The sequence below is a fragment of the Atractosteus spatula genome, chromosome 9, assembly GCF_055471065.1.
Source record: "Atractosteus spatula isolate fAtrSpa1 chromosome 9, fAtrSpa1.hap1, whole genome shotgun sequence".
Lineage (NCBI taxonomy): Eukaryota > Metazoa > Chordata > Actinopteri > Semionotiformes > Lepisosteidae > Atractosteus > Atractosteus spatula.
This window is the reverse complement of record NC_142714.1, coordinates 28,016,609-28,035,187: the sequence shown is the minus strand read 5'-3', so window position 1 is coordinate 28,035,187 and position 18,579 is coordinate 28,016,609. Positions and strand designations below refer to the sequence as shown.

General features: G+C 39.9%; 1 protein-coding gene across 1 annotated transcript in view; it reads right to left on the bottom strand.

The window, feature by feature from the left end:
* Positions 1–18,579, bottom strand: part of LOC148828483 (SPARC-related modular calcium-binding protein 1-like) — a 105,558-nt gene that overhangs the window by 24,152 nt on the left and 62,827 nt on the right. Inside the window, exons 2-4 of the mRNA XM_088926037.1 lie at positions 14,967–15,132; positions 14,715–14,795; positions 12,781–12,893 (exon numbers count right to left, since the gene is read on the bottom strand). Coding sequence (XP_088782163.1) covers positions 12,781–12,893; positions 14,715–14,795; positions 14,967–15,132 — 360 coding nt within the window. The remainder of the gene's footprint in view (positions 1–12,780; positions 12,894–14,714; positions 14,796–14,966; positions 15,133–18,579) is intronic.

Here is an 18,579-nt window from a genome sequence, read left to right as displayed (position 1 = left end):
GGAAATGTTCAAATCATTTATTCCTTTATCATATTGGCTAGCTAATGTCCTCTCTTTGCTAGTTACCTGTGGCTTTGTTTCTGCGTTGCGTAGCAACGAGTGACTATATTCTCAGGCGGAGGAACGTAAACAGCTTAATTTTCGTGTTAAATATTTTTTTTAATTAAAATTCATTCTATATAGCAATCGCATATTTGGGGACCGTTTCATAAAACTTTGATGCTTAAAATGTTTAGGGAGAAATGGAAGACTGGTGTGTATTTTTCTTTAAACTACCAAGACCAGCCATATACAGTACAGTTTACATAATATGTTTATGTTCCTAAATTAATATCGTTTATGACCTTCAGATGCGTTATGCTCCTCTTCTTTTTATGCTCAGCTACTAAAATTTCCCTTAAGTGGTAAAATTCCATATAAATATTCAATACTAAGTGGATTAAAACGTGCACAGTAAAGAGATTAAATGATTAAATTTTTTCACTACCGACCAATGCACCACGAGTGCCCCTGTCGGTCATTTTAGCCAGCCAATCACTTACTGCGGTAGACTGCGGTGGCTTGTGGGTAGTTGCCCGCGGTATGGGTTTGTACCGCGAACTTTGAATGGCTGCATCTGTATCTTTACCATCAATTGTGCACAACTCAAGTGCAGGAGGATTGCAGTGTTTTCATTCCAACTGCTCTTGTATGACCTCATTGAGTAAATCATTAGTTTGATTGTACCAATTTAACACTTTTAAAATGTCACCTTTTGATTTAAAAAGGCCTAGAAAACCTGCCAGAACCTCACTTTTTAAGATTGTAGTTGTTAGGAAATAGTAGTGAGGACCCTATGCAGAAAACCAGAGCGATCTCCAGAGGCGTAGTCGAAAGAACAATCCGAGGTCTGAAAGCCGAAGGTAGACAAGCAAAAGTAGAAACCAGAAAACAAAGCCGTAAACCGTGAGGAAGCAGAGAGTTGAAACCAGAACGAGAATCAAAGGACCAAAACCAAAACCAGGAGATGTAGTCACAAACAAACCAGGATCAGGAAGCCAAAAACCAAGTAGTAAAATAATCGAGAGGATCGAAGTAGCTCTACCCAGGAAGAACCCTAATACTGAGCACAGTGAAGCGTGTGAGGCAGCATTAAATAGGCAGGGGTAAATGGGCTAATTGGGAACAGTGCTGGAATGCAAGGTGAAATGCCGATTCCTCCAGGGGCATGGCGTAACGTTACCCCCCTCCCCAGGGGTGGCTCCCGATTGGAGAGATGCGGGCAGAAATCAGCAATTAGTTGTGGGTCCAAAACGTTCTTTTCAGGAACCCAGGACCACTCCTCGAGTCCGTAGCCCTCCCAATCAAGATATTGTAACTTGCCACGGAACCAGTGAGAATCAAGGATCATATTAACAGTGAATGCTGGGAGTGCATCAATGATCTGGGGGGGGTGGGGGCTGGGGCTGGGGACTAGAAAGGGGTGACCCGTGGAAAGGTTTGAGAAGAGAAATGTGAAAAGTGGGGTGAATCTTCAACGAACAAGGGAGGGCTAAGCGATATGTTACCGGGGTGATTTGTGCCAGAATACGGAAGGGACCTAAAAGCAGGAAGCAAGTTTGTGGGATGAGCGACGAAGGGGAAAGTTGCGGGTAGACAGCTAAACCAGTTGCCCACGCCTGAGCCGGGGTGCAAAATTGCAATGTATATTTGCAGATGTCCTTTGGCGGATACTGGTGCGAAGGAGAGCCGATTTTGCCATTTTCCAAATTTTCTGGAGGTTGCAGACAAAATCTTGTACAGACCTGGATCTCTGGAAGGGTATCCGGGAAGAGAGAGGGTTGGTAGCCAAGAGAACGCTGAAACGGAGACATACCAGAAGCAGAGGTGGAGAGGGAATTGTGAGCATATTCCGCCCAGGGGAGTAGGGAAACCCAGTTGTCCTGCATGGTAGAGATGTACTTGATTGGTACGTTCTGTTTGCCCGTTAGCTTGTGGGTGGTATGCGGAGGTCAGGGAAATGGAGGCTCCAAGAGTTTTACAGAAGGCATGCCAGAACTTGGCAACAAACTGAGGACTATGTCCCACAAAGCGGGAAGCGTGTGCCCACTGAAGGACTGTGGACCTGACCGAGTTGACCACAAAGTCTATCCGGGGGACAATGTGGGGGTATAGTGTGGCCCTCCAGAGCGTGTCTTACCGTCTGTTCAATATCCCATCTTAAGGAAGCCAAAATCCTGCTGGGTGGGATGATGTGCTCCAGGGATTGTTGCACATTAACAGGTTCATGGAGGCGCGAGAGGGCATCTGCTTTGAGGTTCCTGGTACCTGGGGTGTAGGTGATGATGAAATTAAACCTTGAGAAAAATAAAGACCACCTTGCTTGCCTGGGACAAAGACGTTTAGCCGACTGAAAGTAAGACAGGTTCTTATAGTCAGTGTGAATGAGAAAAGAATGTTGTGCCCCCTCCAACCAGTGTCTCTACTGTTCAAGTGCCAACATGATGACTAGAAGTTCACGATCTCTGACATCTTAGTTCATCTCAGCTGCGGTCAACCTTTAAGAGAAAAAAGTACAAGGGTGCAGGATGCCTTTGTCCCCGTGGTGCAGAGAGAGAACGGCCCCGATACCGTGGCTCGAGGCGTCAACTTCTACAACAAAAGGAAGGGTGGGATCCGAGTATTTCAGAAGAGGGGCAGAGGTAAAAAGGTCCTTTAAGCGTCGAAAGGCATCATCAGCTTGAGGGGTCTATTTACCCTGCTGCGGGCCCTTCGGAGTGAGTGCCGTAATAGGAGCCACTAGGGAACTAAAATTACGCATAAACCCAGGAAACGTTGTACCTGTCTTAGGGTTTTGGGGGTTTGCCAATCTGTTATTGCAGAGATCTTGCTTTGGTCCATCTTGACCCCTTATGGTGACAGGAAATAACCCAGGAATTGGATCTTGGACACATGAAAAATGCATTTTTCCTCCTTAACATAGAGTTTCTGATGAATGAGATGAGACAGGACCTCTCTTACATGAGAGATATGTTCCTGCAGGTTAGTAGAGAAAATCCAGATATCATCAAGATATACAAGGAGACATTTCCGAATGAGATCTTGAAAAATATCTTTCATAAAAGACTGAAAGACCACAGGTGCATTCACAAGACCAAAAGGCATGACGAGATACTCATAATGTTCATGGGTTATTAGAAAAGCAGTCTTCCACTCATTCCCCTCCCGTATTCTAATTACATTGTATGCCCCCTGGAGATCCAGCTTGGTAAAAATTGTAGCACCCCGAACAGATTCTAAGGCTGAAGGAATGAGTGGGAGAAGATAGTGATTCTTGACTGTGATGGCATTAAAGGTCTCGATAATCAATGCAGAGGGGGAGGCCACCGTCCTTCTTCCCTACAAAAAAAAATCCTGCACAAGCCGGAGAGGAACACGGCCATATGAAACCTGCCTTAAGTGCCTCCTGGATGTATTCTTTCAGGGCCTCAGATTCCCCATGTGAAAGGGGAAAAATTCTCCCCTTTGGGGGCAAAACACCCTGTAGGAGATCAATGGCACAATCACAAGCCCTGTGGGGGGGCAGGGACAGTGCCCTTTGTTTGCTGAAGGCTTCAGATAGATCAGAGTAACATGCAGGAATGTCAAGAGAGCTACCTGGAGAGAGTTTAACGAGGCGGTGACAACACAAAGTTAAACACTGAGGACCCCAAGCTAGCAACTCACCCCTAGTCCAGGAAATCTGAGGATTATGTTTTTGCAACCATGGGAACCCCGAGACCAGAGGGTGGTGTGGTGTTTCCAGGAGGTAAAATTGTATATGTTCCTGATGAAGGGCACCGACCTGAAAAGATAATGGTGAGGTCTGCCAGCTAATGACACCCGGGGAAACAGGGGATCCATCAAGGGTCTACACACGAAGAGGGGGTCAAATGGGAATTAAGGGAATATTCCAGGAACGAGCCAAGGAGAGGTCTAGGAAATTTCTGGCGGCCCCTGATATCGATAAAAGTGAGAAGGTCAAGTTTAGACGAGCCCCAGGAGAGTGAAGAGGGAACAGATAAGGCATTAGAAGAGGTAGGGAAATGTTTACTGCATCCCACCTGTGGACTGGGTTTAGACAGATGGCGCCGTGGAGGGCGGAAGGGACAGTCCGAACTGTAATGTCCTAGATGACCACATTAAAAACAGCAATTCTCCCGTATGCGCTTCTGTTTCTCCTGTGGAGTGAGGCGGGAGTGAGCGTAGGTTCCGTTAGTCTCTGTCCACCCCTTCGGCGAAGGCTGTCATCCAATTCGATCACTAAGGAAATTACTTCTTTGAAGGACTTTCCTCTTAGAGGCAATAGAAACAGATTGACTTCTTCCGAGAGCCCTTGCTTAAAAAGGGGGATCAAGACCTCATCATCCCAGGTTAGCTCCGCTGCAATGACCCGGAATTACAGTGTGTAGTCCGCCACTAACCTCAAAGCCAGTCTGGAAGGTACATCCTGAGATGGGGAGGGATGGTGAAATACTGTTCGCAAGGTCTCTTGAAAAACATTAAAATTTGAAATTTCAGGAGCTTGTCGCTCTAAGAGCACAGTCACCCATTCAAGAGCTCTTCCAGAACAAAGGGAGACAATAAAAGCTACATTAGCCAAGGGAGAAAAAAAATTCTTCTGGATGTAGGTGAAAGACCATTAAATACCGAGCTAAAAAGCCCCTACACTTGCTAGGATTTCCGTCAAACTTTCCCAGGGTGATAAACAGTGCTACTCAGGAAGAATGGGATGCTGCGGGGGCGGGAACGTCCTCCGGTAGCACTAGTGGGACTGCCACTGCTACTGCCTCTGCAGGGGCTGGAGCCGCTGCTGCGACTGGCTGTGTTGACATATTAGCCAAGTGACCAGTAATCTGCTGGATTGAAGCCTGCAGCTGAGTCAACCCATGGGAATGTTGTGAGAGAATGCTGCACAACTCATCACCTTCTGCGGGATCCATGTTAATGGCTCGGTATTCTGTTAGGAAATAGTAGTGAGGACCCTATGCAGAAAACCAGGGCGATCTCCAGAGGCGTAGTTGAAAGAACAATCCGAGGTCCGAAAGCCGAAGGTAGACAAGCCGGTGCAAAAGTACAAACCAGAAAACGAAGCCATAAACCATGAGGAAACAGAGAGTCGAAACCAGAACGAGAATCAAAGTACCAAAACCAAAACCAGGAGACGTAGTCGAAAACAAACCAGGATCAGGAAGCCAAAAACCAAGTAGTAAAATAATCGTGAGGATTGAAGTAGCTCTAGCCAGGAAGAACCCTAATACTGAGCACAGTGGAGAGTGTGAGGCAGCATTAAATAGGCAGGGGTAAATGGGTTAATTGGGAAAAGTGCTGGAATGCGAGGTGGAATGCCGATTCCTCCGGGGCCGTGCCATAGCAATAGTGTCTTGTCTGGCACTATATTTGCACTTTGAATTAAGGATGGTCACCTTTTTGTATAATGTTTGTTTTATCATGTGGTGACACAGATGGATCTGGCAGTAAACTAATTATTGTATATGTTCAGCAGGTGTCTGTCCTAATATTTCGGTTCTTTCTTTTTGGAACAGACTAAAACAAATGACAAAATGGAATGTCCACAAACTACAATGGAGAAGAAATGCCCATAGACAGAAACTAGTGCGTCATCTGTAAAGCATGGTGCAAGTAATATAAACTGTTCAAGCATCACTTAAAAACATTTCTTAAAAGAACTTATAGTTTAGGCCGGGAAGCCTCTTCAAGATAGCCACAACATCTTGTGCTGTTTCCTTTTTTCTTTCCAATTTTGACCCCTTGTCCTTTTTTCACTACGTAGTTTAAAGTAGTTCTGTTACCCTATCTATAGCATTGTAAAGCTTAAGCATAACCTCACTGGATTTAAAGTCCATTCATTTTGCTAAGTACACAAGCATTCTGTTTGATTGTTATTGCTTCACCCACATTCTTTAGAAGAAAGAAGGATGTAGAAGAATCTATACCCCTTTAAAAAACAGATCCCTTTCTATGTGTATACTCTATATGTAGTGGCATACAGATGCAGCCATTCAAAATGCACGGTACAAACCCGTACCACGGGCATCTACGCATGTGCCACCGCGCTGTACCGCGGTATGTGATTGGCTGGCCAAAATGACCAACAGGAGCACTCGTGGTGCATTGGTCGGTAGTGAAAAGATTTAATCATTTAATCTCTTTACTGTGCACATTTTAATCCACTTAGTATTGAATAGTTATATGGAATTTTACCACTAAAGGGAAATTTTAGTAGCTGAGCATAAAAAGAATAGGAGCATGACGCATCTGAAGTTCATAAACGATATTAATTTAGGAACATAAACATATTACTGTATGTAAACTGTACTGTATATGGCTGGTCTTGCTATTTTAAAGAAAAAATACACACCAAAATTCCATTTCACCCTAAACATTTTAAGCATCAAAGTCTTACAGTACATGTGGTTATTTTGAAACGTTTTTACCTGCTCCTTCTGACCATATTACTGTACGTTTATATAGTTTGTGAAAAATTGATCATTTTAACCATTTCTGCGAATACGCTCGCTATCGGATTAAACAAAAGCATACTTAGGGAATAGGGAATATGACATGGATTCGCTTATCTAAATAAATTAATAATGGTATGACTATATTTCTATATTGATATGTGTATTGCTGTTTCAGTGTGTGTCACATGACTTGCCTTGGTGGTGTGACAGCTTAAGTGACTGATTTATAAGCGTGAGGTCAGGTGTTCAAATCCAGCAATCGCTATGAGTTTTAACAAATAAACATTTCTTTGAAAAACTAAAATTGCAAATATTATGGACACTACAGTATATTGACATTTTTTATATTTCTAAATTTCACAACATGTTCGTACTGTATGTACACAGAAGTACCACAGGTTGTAGGGCGTAAATCCACATGAGCCTGAAAGCCCTACATTAATGTTGTGTATTCGCCTGGCGCTGCGCGGTTTTCATCTCTCCCTGCGTGAGTGCTGGCTGTGCTGAATTAAACCGGTTTCACAGGTATTTTCAAAGTAGAATAGGACGAGTCTTCCAGCGAAAGACACTCCACCTTCCCCCACGGACATGTTTTCTTAGAAAAACAGATTCACAGCGCGAAGCTGTGTCAGTCATCTGTGTAAAAAAAATCGGTTTGAACACCATGGGGTCTGTTTTTAATAAGCTTTTTAATAATAGTTTTATGTACAGGCTGTGAAAAGTTTCACAAGTAGAGGTCTTTAAAATTAGGCTGGGCAAACGATTATTTTAATTCTTAAAATATAAATAAAAAAACGAGATATAATGATGTGTTCCTACTTAGACATTGCACGACTTTAAAAGCTATAAAAACAGGTTTCGATAGTTAATAACCACTTTTTATGTGCGAAAAATGGGTGATTTTTCTTCCTCGTGAAGGAAAAAATCATATTCTGTTGTCTTCCTGGTATGTAGAACAGATCAGCAGGTCTTTTTTTCCCAGTCAGAGGCTCTGAAAACAGCGTGTTGCCCACCTCGCTGTGTCAGAGGGGGAGGCAGCACCGAGAGAGGAAGGGAGCTCGGAGCTCAGTAATGCACAATGGCTGTAAAGCAGCAATTGCGTTTATAACTTAGTGTTTAAAATTAAACAACATAAATCATTTTCTTTTACTTCTAAGTCCCTTAATTATCATTAAGCACAGATTTATTTTTTGATACCATCGTTAGTCAAAGCAGGAACTTACTGTATTTTCTAATGACATTACACGTGGAAAGATTACAGATTTTAATCGTCTTTAATTTTGTTATACATTTTAGAAAAGTTTCATCTATGCATACACCACAAAACTATTTTTGATTGTATTTCTGAATGTTATCTATAAAAAAAACTTGTAGCTTACTCAATGATTCCAAGATGATCACGAGGAAGTGTACTGCATGTCTAATGGTCTAACCCCATATTCCCCATTTTGATTAAAATCGCAAACGCGTTTAATTAAATGCCTTTATTGATTCACAATCTGACAACGCAATGTAAATCAATATCTTTGCATTCTAAGTCCCTTAATTCACTTTAAGCATAGCTTTCTCACTATTTAAATTTATTTTTCATACCATCGTTAAACAAAGCAGGAGTGTATACTACTTCCTCATGGGATCAAACATGGAAAGATTAGAGTGTAATCATTTTTTTTTTCTAATAAATTTTAGAAAAGTGTCATTTATACAAAAAAGTTGCATTTAATACCACTCGATAGTTATATTAATAGAGATTAGTTCTCTATTAAAGCTCAGATCAAAGATCAAACAGCAATATCTCATACACTGGGACTGATCTGTGATCTGTGATGTGGTTGAGTGTGAATTGTGGTGCTCTAGCAGGCTAGCTGGTGTCTGTGTGGTTCAAGCTGTGCTGAAAAAGAAAAACCGGTTTAACAACCCTTAAGCATACTGTAGTTTTTGTTAGACCATTAGACATGCAATACAGTTCCTCGTGATCATCTTAGCGCCCCTAAGATGAGGGGCGCCCCTCTGTCCTCAACGACTACAGACCAGTTGCACTGACTTCTCACATCATGAAGACACTGGAGAGGCTGGTCCTATCCCACCTGAGACCCCTGGTCAGCTCATCACTGGACACCCTACAGTTTGCCTACCAGCCCAGTGTTGGTGTGGAGGATGCGATCATCTACATGCTGCAAAGGGCCTACTCACACCTGGACAGGGCTGGCAACACTGTAAGGATCATGTTTTTCGACTTCTCCAGTGCCTTCAATACCATCCAGCCCTTACTTCTAAGGAGGAAGCTGGAGGAGATGCAAGTCGATGCCTCCACGACCTCGTGGATCACTGACTACCTGACAGGCAGACCACAGTCTGTGAGACTTCAGAACTGTGTGTCTGAACAGGTAGTGAGTAACACAGGGGCACCTCAAGGGACAGTTCTTTCTCCATTCCTCTTCACCCTCTATACTTCGGACTTTAAGTACAACTCAAAGTCATGCCACCTGCAGAAGTTCTCAGATGACTCTGCAATTGTGGGATGTATCAAGGGTGAGCAGGAGGAGGAGTACAGAGGACTGGTCAGCAGCTTTGTGGAGTGGTGTGGGGTGAACCACTTGGAACTGAATGTGACGAAGACAAAGGAACTGGTGGTAGATTTCAGGAGGAAAAAGGTCAAACCTACTCCTGTCTACATCCATGGGAGTGGCGTGGAGATGGTGGACTCGTACAAGTACCTGGGAGTGCACATCGACGATAGACTGGAATGGTCTAAGAACATCGAGGCCATCTATAAGAAGGGACAGAGCCGACTCTACTTCTTGAGGAGGCTCAGGTCCTTCAATGTGTGTAGTAAGATGCTACACATGTTCTATCAGTCGGTGGTAGCGAGTGCCATTTTCTACGCAGTGGTGTGCTGGGGCTCTGGGATTAGAGCAGTAGATTCCAAAAGGCTGAACAAGCTCATCAGGAGAGCAAGCTCTGTCATTGGGTTTGACCTGGACTCCTTGGAGGTAGTGGCTGAGAGGAGAATGAGGTCCAAACTAGAGGCCATCATGGACAACTTCTCCCATCCCCTCTTTGACAGGCTGGCAGGAATGAAGAGCACGTTCAGCAATAGACTGATTCATCCACGGTGCGACAGGGAGCGCTACAGGAGGTCATTCTTGCCGTCTGCCATAAGACTGTACAACGCATCCACCTTGCGTCTTGGCAGAGGCAACATCGACAGTGACCTGTTTCTGGACTAAACGCATCTACACATCTACTGCTACATCTGTTCTCTTTCTTTTTCCTTTTCTTTTTCCCGTTTACAACCACTTTTTGTGCAATATATGCCAGGGACCTGTGCAATACATTTATATTTATATCTATAGTTACATCTATATTTATATTCATATGTGTGATATGAGTGTGATACGATTTTCTGTGTACTGTTCTGTTCTAGTTTGTTCTTGTGCGTCCGGACTGTGAGTAACTCTTGTATTGTATTGTATGTATTGTACTATTATTATATAATTCGTTACACTGTGGCTGTGTTGTGTGTGTTAAGCTGCTGTTGCACTGCAATTTCCCTCACGGGATCAATAAAGTATCTATCTATCTATCTTAGAATCTTTAAGTAAACTGCAAGTTTTTTTTTATACATAGCATTCAGAAATACAATCAAAAATAGTTTTGTGGTGTATGCATAAGATGAAACTTTTCTAAAATGTATAACAAAATTAAAGACGATTAAAATCTGTAATCTGTAATCTTTCCACGTGTAATGTCATTAGAAAGTACAATAAATTCCTGCTTTGTCTAACGATGGTATCAAAAAAGAAATCTGTGCTTAATGATAATTAAGGGACTTAGAAGTCAAAGAAAATGATTTACGTTGTTTAATTTTAAACACTAAGTTACGAACGCAATTGGTGCTCTATAGCCATTGTGCATTACTGAGCTCCGAGCTCCCTCCCTCTCTCGGTGCCACCTACCACTCTGACACAGCGCGGTGGGCAGCACACTGTTATCAGAGCCTCTGATTGGGGAAAAAAGACCTGCTGATCTGTTCTACATACCAGGAAGACAACAGAATATGATTTTTTCTATTCAAAACGTGTGTTGTTTTTATTAAATCTGTGTATTTTAAATGTTTAATTAAGAAGTAAAAACCTTACAGCGTAGACAGAGATTCTAAGCTGATCACGAGGAAGAAAAATCACCTGTTTTTCATGCATAAAAAGTGGTTATTAACTATCGAAACCTGTTTTTATAGCTTTTAAAGTCGTGCAATGTCTAAGTTAGCAGGAACACATCATAATATCTCATTTTTTATTTCTTTTATAAAAATTTTAAAATTGTTTGCTCAGCCTAATATAAACGTACAATAATATGGTCAGAAGGAGCAGGTAAAAACGTTTCAAAATAACCACATGTACTGTAAGACTTTGATGCTTTAAAATGTTTAGGGAGAAATGGAATACTGGTGTGTATTTTTTCTTTAAAATACCAAGACCAGCCATATACAGTACAGTTTACATACAGTAATAAGTTTATGTTCCTAAATTAATATTTTTTATGAGCATTTGAAAGGTGTGGTGAATCGGAGATTCTCAAGACTTACTTTGTATGATTGGAAACAAATGCGTGATCGGATCAACGAAATGCTGTGGTGTTACTTTTTGTCAATGAAAAAATAAAGTCTTTTCGTTTACAAAGATGGTTACAAAGAAAGTGGACCAGGGTAATACTTTGAGTTTACAGCTTGTCCAAGGTCATTCATTATTAATACTATTAGTAATATCTTCGGTAAAGACTTTGATGCATAAAATATTTCTGCATAATTAAAATATTTATGATAAAGGTGGTAGGTTGTGTACTTTTGCCCAACTGAGCAATCTTGCTTTCATAAAATATACCAACTTTTTAATGTATAATGATTAACATGCTGTAATACACAGTTTAAATTTAAAAGTCTAAAGAGTATACAACTTAAATTCTTAATTGAATAAAGATTGTCCCTCAGCAGCGATCGGGATTCGAAACATGGTGTTTTCTGGCGACAGCTCAAATGCTGTACATGAGAGGTTAAGCTTTATTAGCTCCACGAGGCGGTGATTCTGGATACTGTTATCTTACTGCGGTATCATACGGTATGACGTGTTATGACGCATTCTGATGCGACACGCGGCGTACCCCGCTTGTTTTGAATGGCTGCATCTGTACCACTGGTCTAACTAAAGGTTTTGCAATTATCAGTATTAAATTTAATTTCCCAATGTGTTTATCCAATCCCTGATTTTGTTGAAGTGTTGCCTTGTAGTGCTGAGGCCCTGGGTTCAAATCCAGACATGGGATGCTACTTGCACATTTGTATGTGCATGTTTCAATGGGTTTGTTTGTGATCTCCGTGTTCATGTGGGGTTCCTCTGAGTGCTCTGGTTTTCTCTCACAGTCAAAAACTATACTGGCCCTAGGTGCGTGTGAGGCTTTGTGCTTGTGTCTGTGTGTCTGCCCTGCGATGGACTGGTGGCATACCACCTGTCAAGATTAGATGTTATATATACTTCATAATCCATGCATGTAAATTAATTTGGAGTCCTATGGTTTTTAATTTGAGCATCAACTTTTATCAGGGACTTTAACAAAAGATTCCAGAACTCTAAATATATAATGTCACGTGTTCTTTGACTTAAATCCATTTTTAAGATCTCTTAAAATGTGATTTGGTCAGCATTCTTCTATTTTAACTTTAAATATTGTTTCTTAACTTTAGCTAACAAGGTAAGACTGATTGGTCTAGAGTTTCCTGGTTCAGCTTTCCCCCTTCAGTGGGTTTAAATCCAATTCTGTTGGAATATTGTATTTAGGGATCAATAAATAACAGCTGTCATTTTCTTAAATATGACTGTGAAAATACCATCAGGACCTGTTGATTTATTGCTCAGTGTCAGCTTCCCAAAACTGAAAGATTGTTGTATAACAATGGGCATGTTTTTGACATTTTCTATTTGAAAAGAATTTGGTAGTTTTCTCAATAATCCTGCACTTACTGACTGATCCACAGTAGTTCTTACTATTTTTTTACTATAGTTGCTGTTACGGTCAGAAAACTACAATCCACTACTTCTAATATATTTTCCAAATATTTACTGTTCTTAATACCTTAATTTTTACAGTTTGCATTTAAAAATATCACATAAAAACACTAAAAATAACTACACTCACACAAGATTTATTTTTGCACCATAGTATTACAAGTTATAATTTTTATTGTTTTGCCTGGAAAAGCAACTAGCTTTGGCATACTAACCTGTGCATAAGACCCATCCTCATTGCACTCGGGGATGAAGATGGCCTCCTGCGGCCTCTTGGCCTGCTCCAGGGCTTGGGACCTCTCAGCTCTGCATTTTGTCAGCCCTGCATCTATAATACAAGCAGACCTATACTGACTTGTAATGGATCATCTGCCCCTACAAAAGCTGAGCAGCCTAACTCTTAATAGCAAGAAACCAGGAGCAGTGACCCTCTCAGTGCAGCCCCAGGAAATCAAGCAGAATTGAATCTGCAGGGAAGCTGAAAGCACAGCTACATGGAGGACATACAGACTAATCTCCCTTTCTCTAGAGTAAACACATTAACTTACCATATAACATTAAAATTGCAAAGCAGGACTGAAATGAACTTGTTTGTTCAGATTGATATGTGTACTGATGTTCACTAATCTGTTATTTTTTGCTCAAGCCCACACAACAGCATCAGACACAGCTGATTACGGACACATGCCTAGAAACAAATGGCAGTATCTGTACTCTAGGAATACTCTGAATTTGCTCTCCTCAATCCCTTTACAAATTGAGCAACTTGGAATATCCAGTGTATTCATTTTAACCTAACTAAATGGTCCTCCACTTTTCTAGGATTTTTTTTTGCTTTTTAACAAATACTTTCAAGAGAGATAAAAATAAGAAAATATCAGAATGTTCTTCAGCCTCACTAGCAAATTATTTAAATTTGGGCCAAATGTGGAGGCCTTTGGAGGAATCCTTAAAAACATTGTAGTCCTGAGACTGTGATGGCAAGTACACCAAGGGTTTCTGAATATTGGTCTAAGGATCAATAAGAAGAGAACATGACCACTGCACTGTCAAGGAGCTTCAACATATTGCTGTGATCCCGGAAGAAATTGAAAAATTCCTTGACCATACTTGACCATTATGTATGACATAGTATGACACCATACTTGACATCAAATATTAAGTCATGCCAAGATTTTAGATCGTTTGGCTGTTTTTAATAAGACATTTTACACTCATTGGTCCTTAGTGCAGGTCTCTACATATCTAAAGAAATGTATTTAAAATTATTTAAACAGTAGAATGTAGAAGTAACAGTTTCAAGTAATGCAGAAAAAAAAAATCTGGCAGTAGAACTTGTCACTACTCATTCTAACCTAGTACTGGTCATATTTTTTTGTGGATAACTGGATGTCACTTATTTTTAAATGAATTACAGGAATCAGGATTGTTTCTGTGGACAGAGGAAAGAAGCTTTAGTGCAGTTAAAACTTAGATTATCTAAAATTCATTGTAAATTGAGCATCTTGAAATGAGAAACCTGTGACAGACACGTATCACTTTCCTTGAAATAGCTGGCAGGCATGACAATATAATTGTGAATCATGAAACTATATAGCCTAAAACATGTCCCAAGTTGAAACACATTGTAATATTCCCTTTTTTACCCTTCTTCCAAATCACACACTGACCAGACCAGCAGGGAGACATATTTCCAGTGGACAGGGTATATAAATATGCTCTTCCACAGAGGCTGTTACCTCTATAGATCTGATTTCCTGCACACTTGACACAAAATAGAATAATGGTTAAATATTAGCATCATACCAAAATTTATAATGCATGAATCAGCTGATAGACCATATTTTCATATTCCAAGAATATTGAGGTCCGAGAAGACCCCAAAACTCTTCCAAACGCTTTTTAGTTTTGAATTATCTGGCAAAGTGGGTTTGCAATGTTTTAAACTTAACTTTAAAGTAAATTAAAATAAAAGAAAACAGTCCTCGGGATTCATGGGACATTCCATTTATGGGGCCATTCCCACTATTGGAGAGTGTATCTATGTAAATCATTCTCATATATCCACACATTGCCATGTTTCCATGTTTCTTTACCAGCCTCGTTTTCCAGCAGTAATGCAAAGTCCTTTAACATCTCAACTACATACCTCTTAGCTCCAAGTCTTTGCCTTCAGGTGGTAGTTCTGTGGCTGCGGCACTTGGTGAATCAATGCGAATCCAGTTTTTTCCTGAAATATTCCCAACAATAGATTTTCTTACAAAACCATTAGGACAAATAGAAAATTAATTGAAAAATGCATATGCATGCAGTACAGAACAGTACACAACAACACTCTCTCTGCAGCCTTACTGGTTAAAGCAGATTACCCCTGAGAGGAAGAATCAGGAGATAGCCTTACCTTTACAGCGGCCACGGTGTGCAATGGAGAGTGAATGATTCTTACAGCGTGCCTTCTGGAAGTCACAGCCAGTGTCATAACTCCATCCATCAGAGCCACAAACAGGTTTGCCCTGTGTCCGCAAGCAGGTAACACTGCACTGAGTTTCCCGGTCCCCAATCAGCCACTGTTATCGGGAAATGCACATTTAGTTTAATCCATTACCTGTACCATTAATGACCTATATCAGTCAGTCTTGGAATAAACCTTAAATTTTTGAATATGTGAGGGAATGAATAACGAAGCATACAAACATTGGAGTTTATCCTCATCTGGGAAATAAAATTAATGTTTTTTGTAAACTGTACAAACATGCTCAGTATAAAATGATCAGCTGGAGATATTTTTGAGAATATATTTAGCTTTTTTTGAAAATAACAAATTAAATACACATTTCATCACCTTCATGACCCAGCAGTGGGGGAACACCAAATCCATAAAATCTTAAAAAACTGTATCAAATAATGTAAAGAAATAATAGTCATAATAGAGGATGCCAATCTCCAAAATTTAATCAAATCTACACACTACCAAAATGTGTGTATAAGGTGGACAGAGTATATACAAGGGATGAAACAAGTTTTATATGATAAAATCTACAATGGACAAGTACTCTCTGTAAATAATTTATGTGAATCATTTAACAACTGAAATAACATGGATACTGTACATACCTAAAAAAAGAAAACCAGTTATCTTATACTGAGATTGCAAACAAAATGCAAGGAAATTTCTCAATAATAAAGTATACGCTATAATGTGAATCCTTTATTTCTGCAAAATGAAAAACGGAAAGAGAAAGGGGATTTAATGACTTATGCTATTTTTAAATCTTTCAACAAAATGTCAAGTTGTTACTTATGTATTGTATGTAATCATGGGGCCAAAATATCATTCAAAATGTCTTAAGGGACATTAGCATAAAATATTTCTTGACATCTGTATGGAAAGACTGGACTTGCTTTTATGGGGTGCCAAGATATAGGATTGTCAGGATTAAACCAAATTTAACTTAAACCAAGAAACAAATTAAAGTTTGGTTGAGAAGGGCCAGCCCATAGTTCTCTCATGCTTCTTAGTGGAGAATATGCAGTCAGTTATTTTCCATTATAAGTTGGAAATTGTAGCACATAATATATCCCATTCTCATACAGGGGGAGAAAATAGAATTTTAAAATTAAACACAGGCAGGTGGAGAAGCTAATTGATGTTCATTATGGAGATGTAAGTTTGACAAATCCATCTGTAGTCAAATCAGTGAATGTTTAAAAATGTTATTAAAGTTGTTTACTGTGTTAGCATGCAAAGGAGAATAAATTTCAATACCACTGTATTCGTATTTGATTGACCAGAGGAACCACAATCAGAGGTAGGAAAGAGGTTTAGTAATGTAAACTTAGAATTAATATTTTTAAATATATACTTTATAGATAAAGTACTGAAATCATTGAAAATAGACAGCAGATGAGGTACAGACATAGTCTACATATGACAATATACTAATATCAACATTGAATTGCATAAAATGTAGTGTATTATTAACACAACAGTAGATTGATAAACAGCCTGAGCTAGAAGGTCCAAAGACAAGGTAAACAACAGAGGCTGATCAAATTCTTGCTAGTCCTCAAGAGGGCATGGGCACTAGGGGTGTCGAGGCCTGTGAAAGAGGTGCCTAGGCTCCTAGTAACCAGGGGGACTCCTGCTGAGCTAGCAGGAATTAAGGACTGGGGAAAGGGAAGAGATCAATGCCAGGGATATGACTGTAGTGGGTTGCTTGCCTGACAGTGAAACCGGGCAGAACCTGGGAGAGACAGGGAAAGAGAAAGCATTCCCTTGAAAGGAGAAAGAGGAGAGCAGGAGGGTGGAAAGGAATTGGCCTCTGCTGTTTCAGAAATCTAGAGGAGTGAAGAACTCAGCAAAAGCTGGAAGAGAAGAAAAGACATCATGGGACAGCAGAAAGGTGACTGGTTTTCACACAGTTTGGAGAATTAGAGCTCAAAGAGTGAAAAGGTCATTTCTAACCCTCCATGGAGGAAGTGAACAATGTCCAGTCAGGCTGGAAGCCAGTGAATGCAAAAGGATGATCTAACGTGAGTAAAAAAATGTGTGATGGACACATAGGAACAGTAGAGAAAGTTTTCTGGCAAGAGCAAGCACTGATTGTGAGAAAGAAGCACAAAAGGTTTGTATCTATTTGTAGGAGAGATGTAGGTGAGATTAGGAATTTAACTGTGACCTCATCCTGAATTAATGATTTAAAACACCATTGGTTGGGATGTCTCCCATTAAAGTAGTAAGTTCGCATATATGTATTTACAGCTACAGATGCAGCCATTCAAAATGCACGAAGTACGCTGTGGTAAAACGCGGTAGGCGTGGTGGGTCATAACGCGTCATACCGTAGTTATGATAATAGTATCCGGAATTACCTTGTAAATACTAATAAAGCTTAACCTCTCATGTACAGCATTTGACCTGTCGCCAGAAAACGCCTGGTTTCAAATCCCGGTCACTGCTGAAGGACAATCTTCTTCCAATTAAGAATTTAAGTTGTATACTCTTTAGACTTTTAATAATTTTAAACTGTGTATTACAGCATGTTAATCATTAAACATTAAAAAGTTGGTATATTTTCTAAAAGCAAGATTGCTCAGTTGGACAAAAGTACACAACCTTCCACCTTCATCATAAATATTTTAATTATGCAGAAATATTGTTTGCATTGAAGTCTTTATGGAAGATATTACAAATAGAATTAAAAATGAATGACCTTCAACAGGCTGTAAGCTCAAAGCTTGACACCTGAAGAAGGCTCCACGGCCGAAACGTTGTGTTCTCTTTCTTCTTTTTTTCAGAATGGAATAAACCTATTACTTGTTCCTTTGTAAGCTCAAAGTAGTACCGTGGTCCACTTTCTTTGTAACCACCTACATCAGTTTAACTGTTGCAACACGCAAAGACATTATTTTTCATTGACAAGAAGTAACACCACAGCATTTCGTTGATCCGATCACGAATTCATTTCCAATCGTACAAAGTAAGTTTTGAGAATCTCCGATTCACCATGCCTTTCACATGCTCATAAATTATATTAATGTAGGAAAATAAACATATTATGTAAACTGTATATGGCTGGTATTGGTAGTTTAAATAAAAAATACACACCAGTATTCCACTTTCTTCCTAAACATTTTAAGCATTAAAGTCTTGCATTCGGTTACATACTGTGGTTATTTTAGAAAAGGTTTTACGTGCTCCTTCTGACTATATTAAGTTTATATGCTTTGTAAAAAGTTATCATGTTTTAACCTTTTCTGAGAATATGCCCGTTATTGCAGGAAACAAAAGCATACTTTTTAGAATTTGATTAATAGAGAATATAATATGGAATCACGTATCTAAAGAAATTAATAATGATAAAATTATATTCATATACTGTTGCTCAAATTATCACACTTTTTTTGGAGATGTCTCCATCAGTTTCACTCCTTCCCATGTGATTATGTCTGTGGCGTAATGGGTTAGGTGTGTGCCTTGCACGCGTGAGGTCAGGGCTTCAAACCCAGCAATC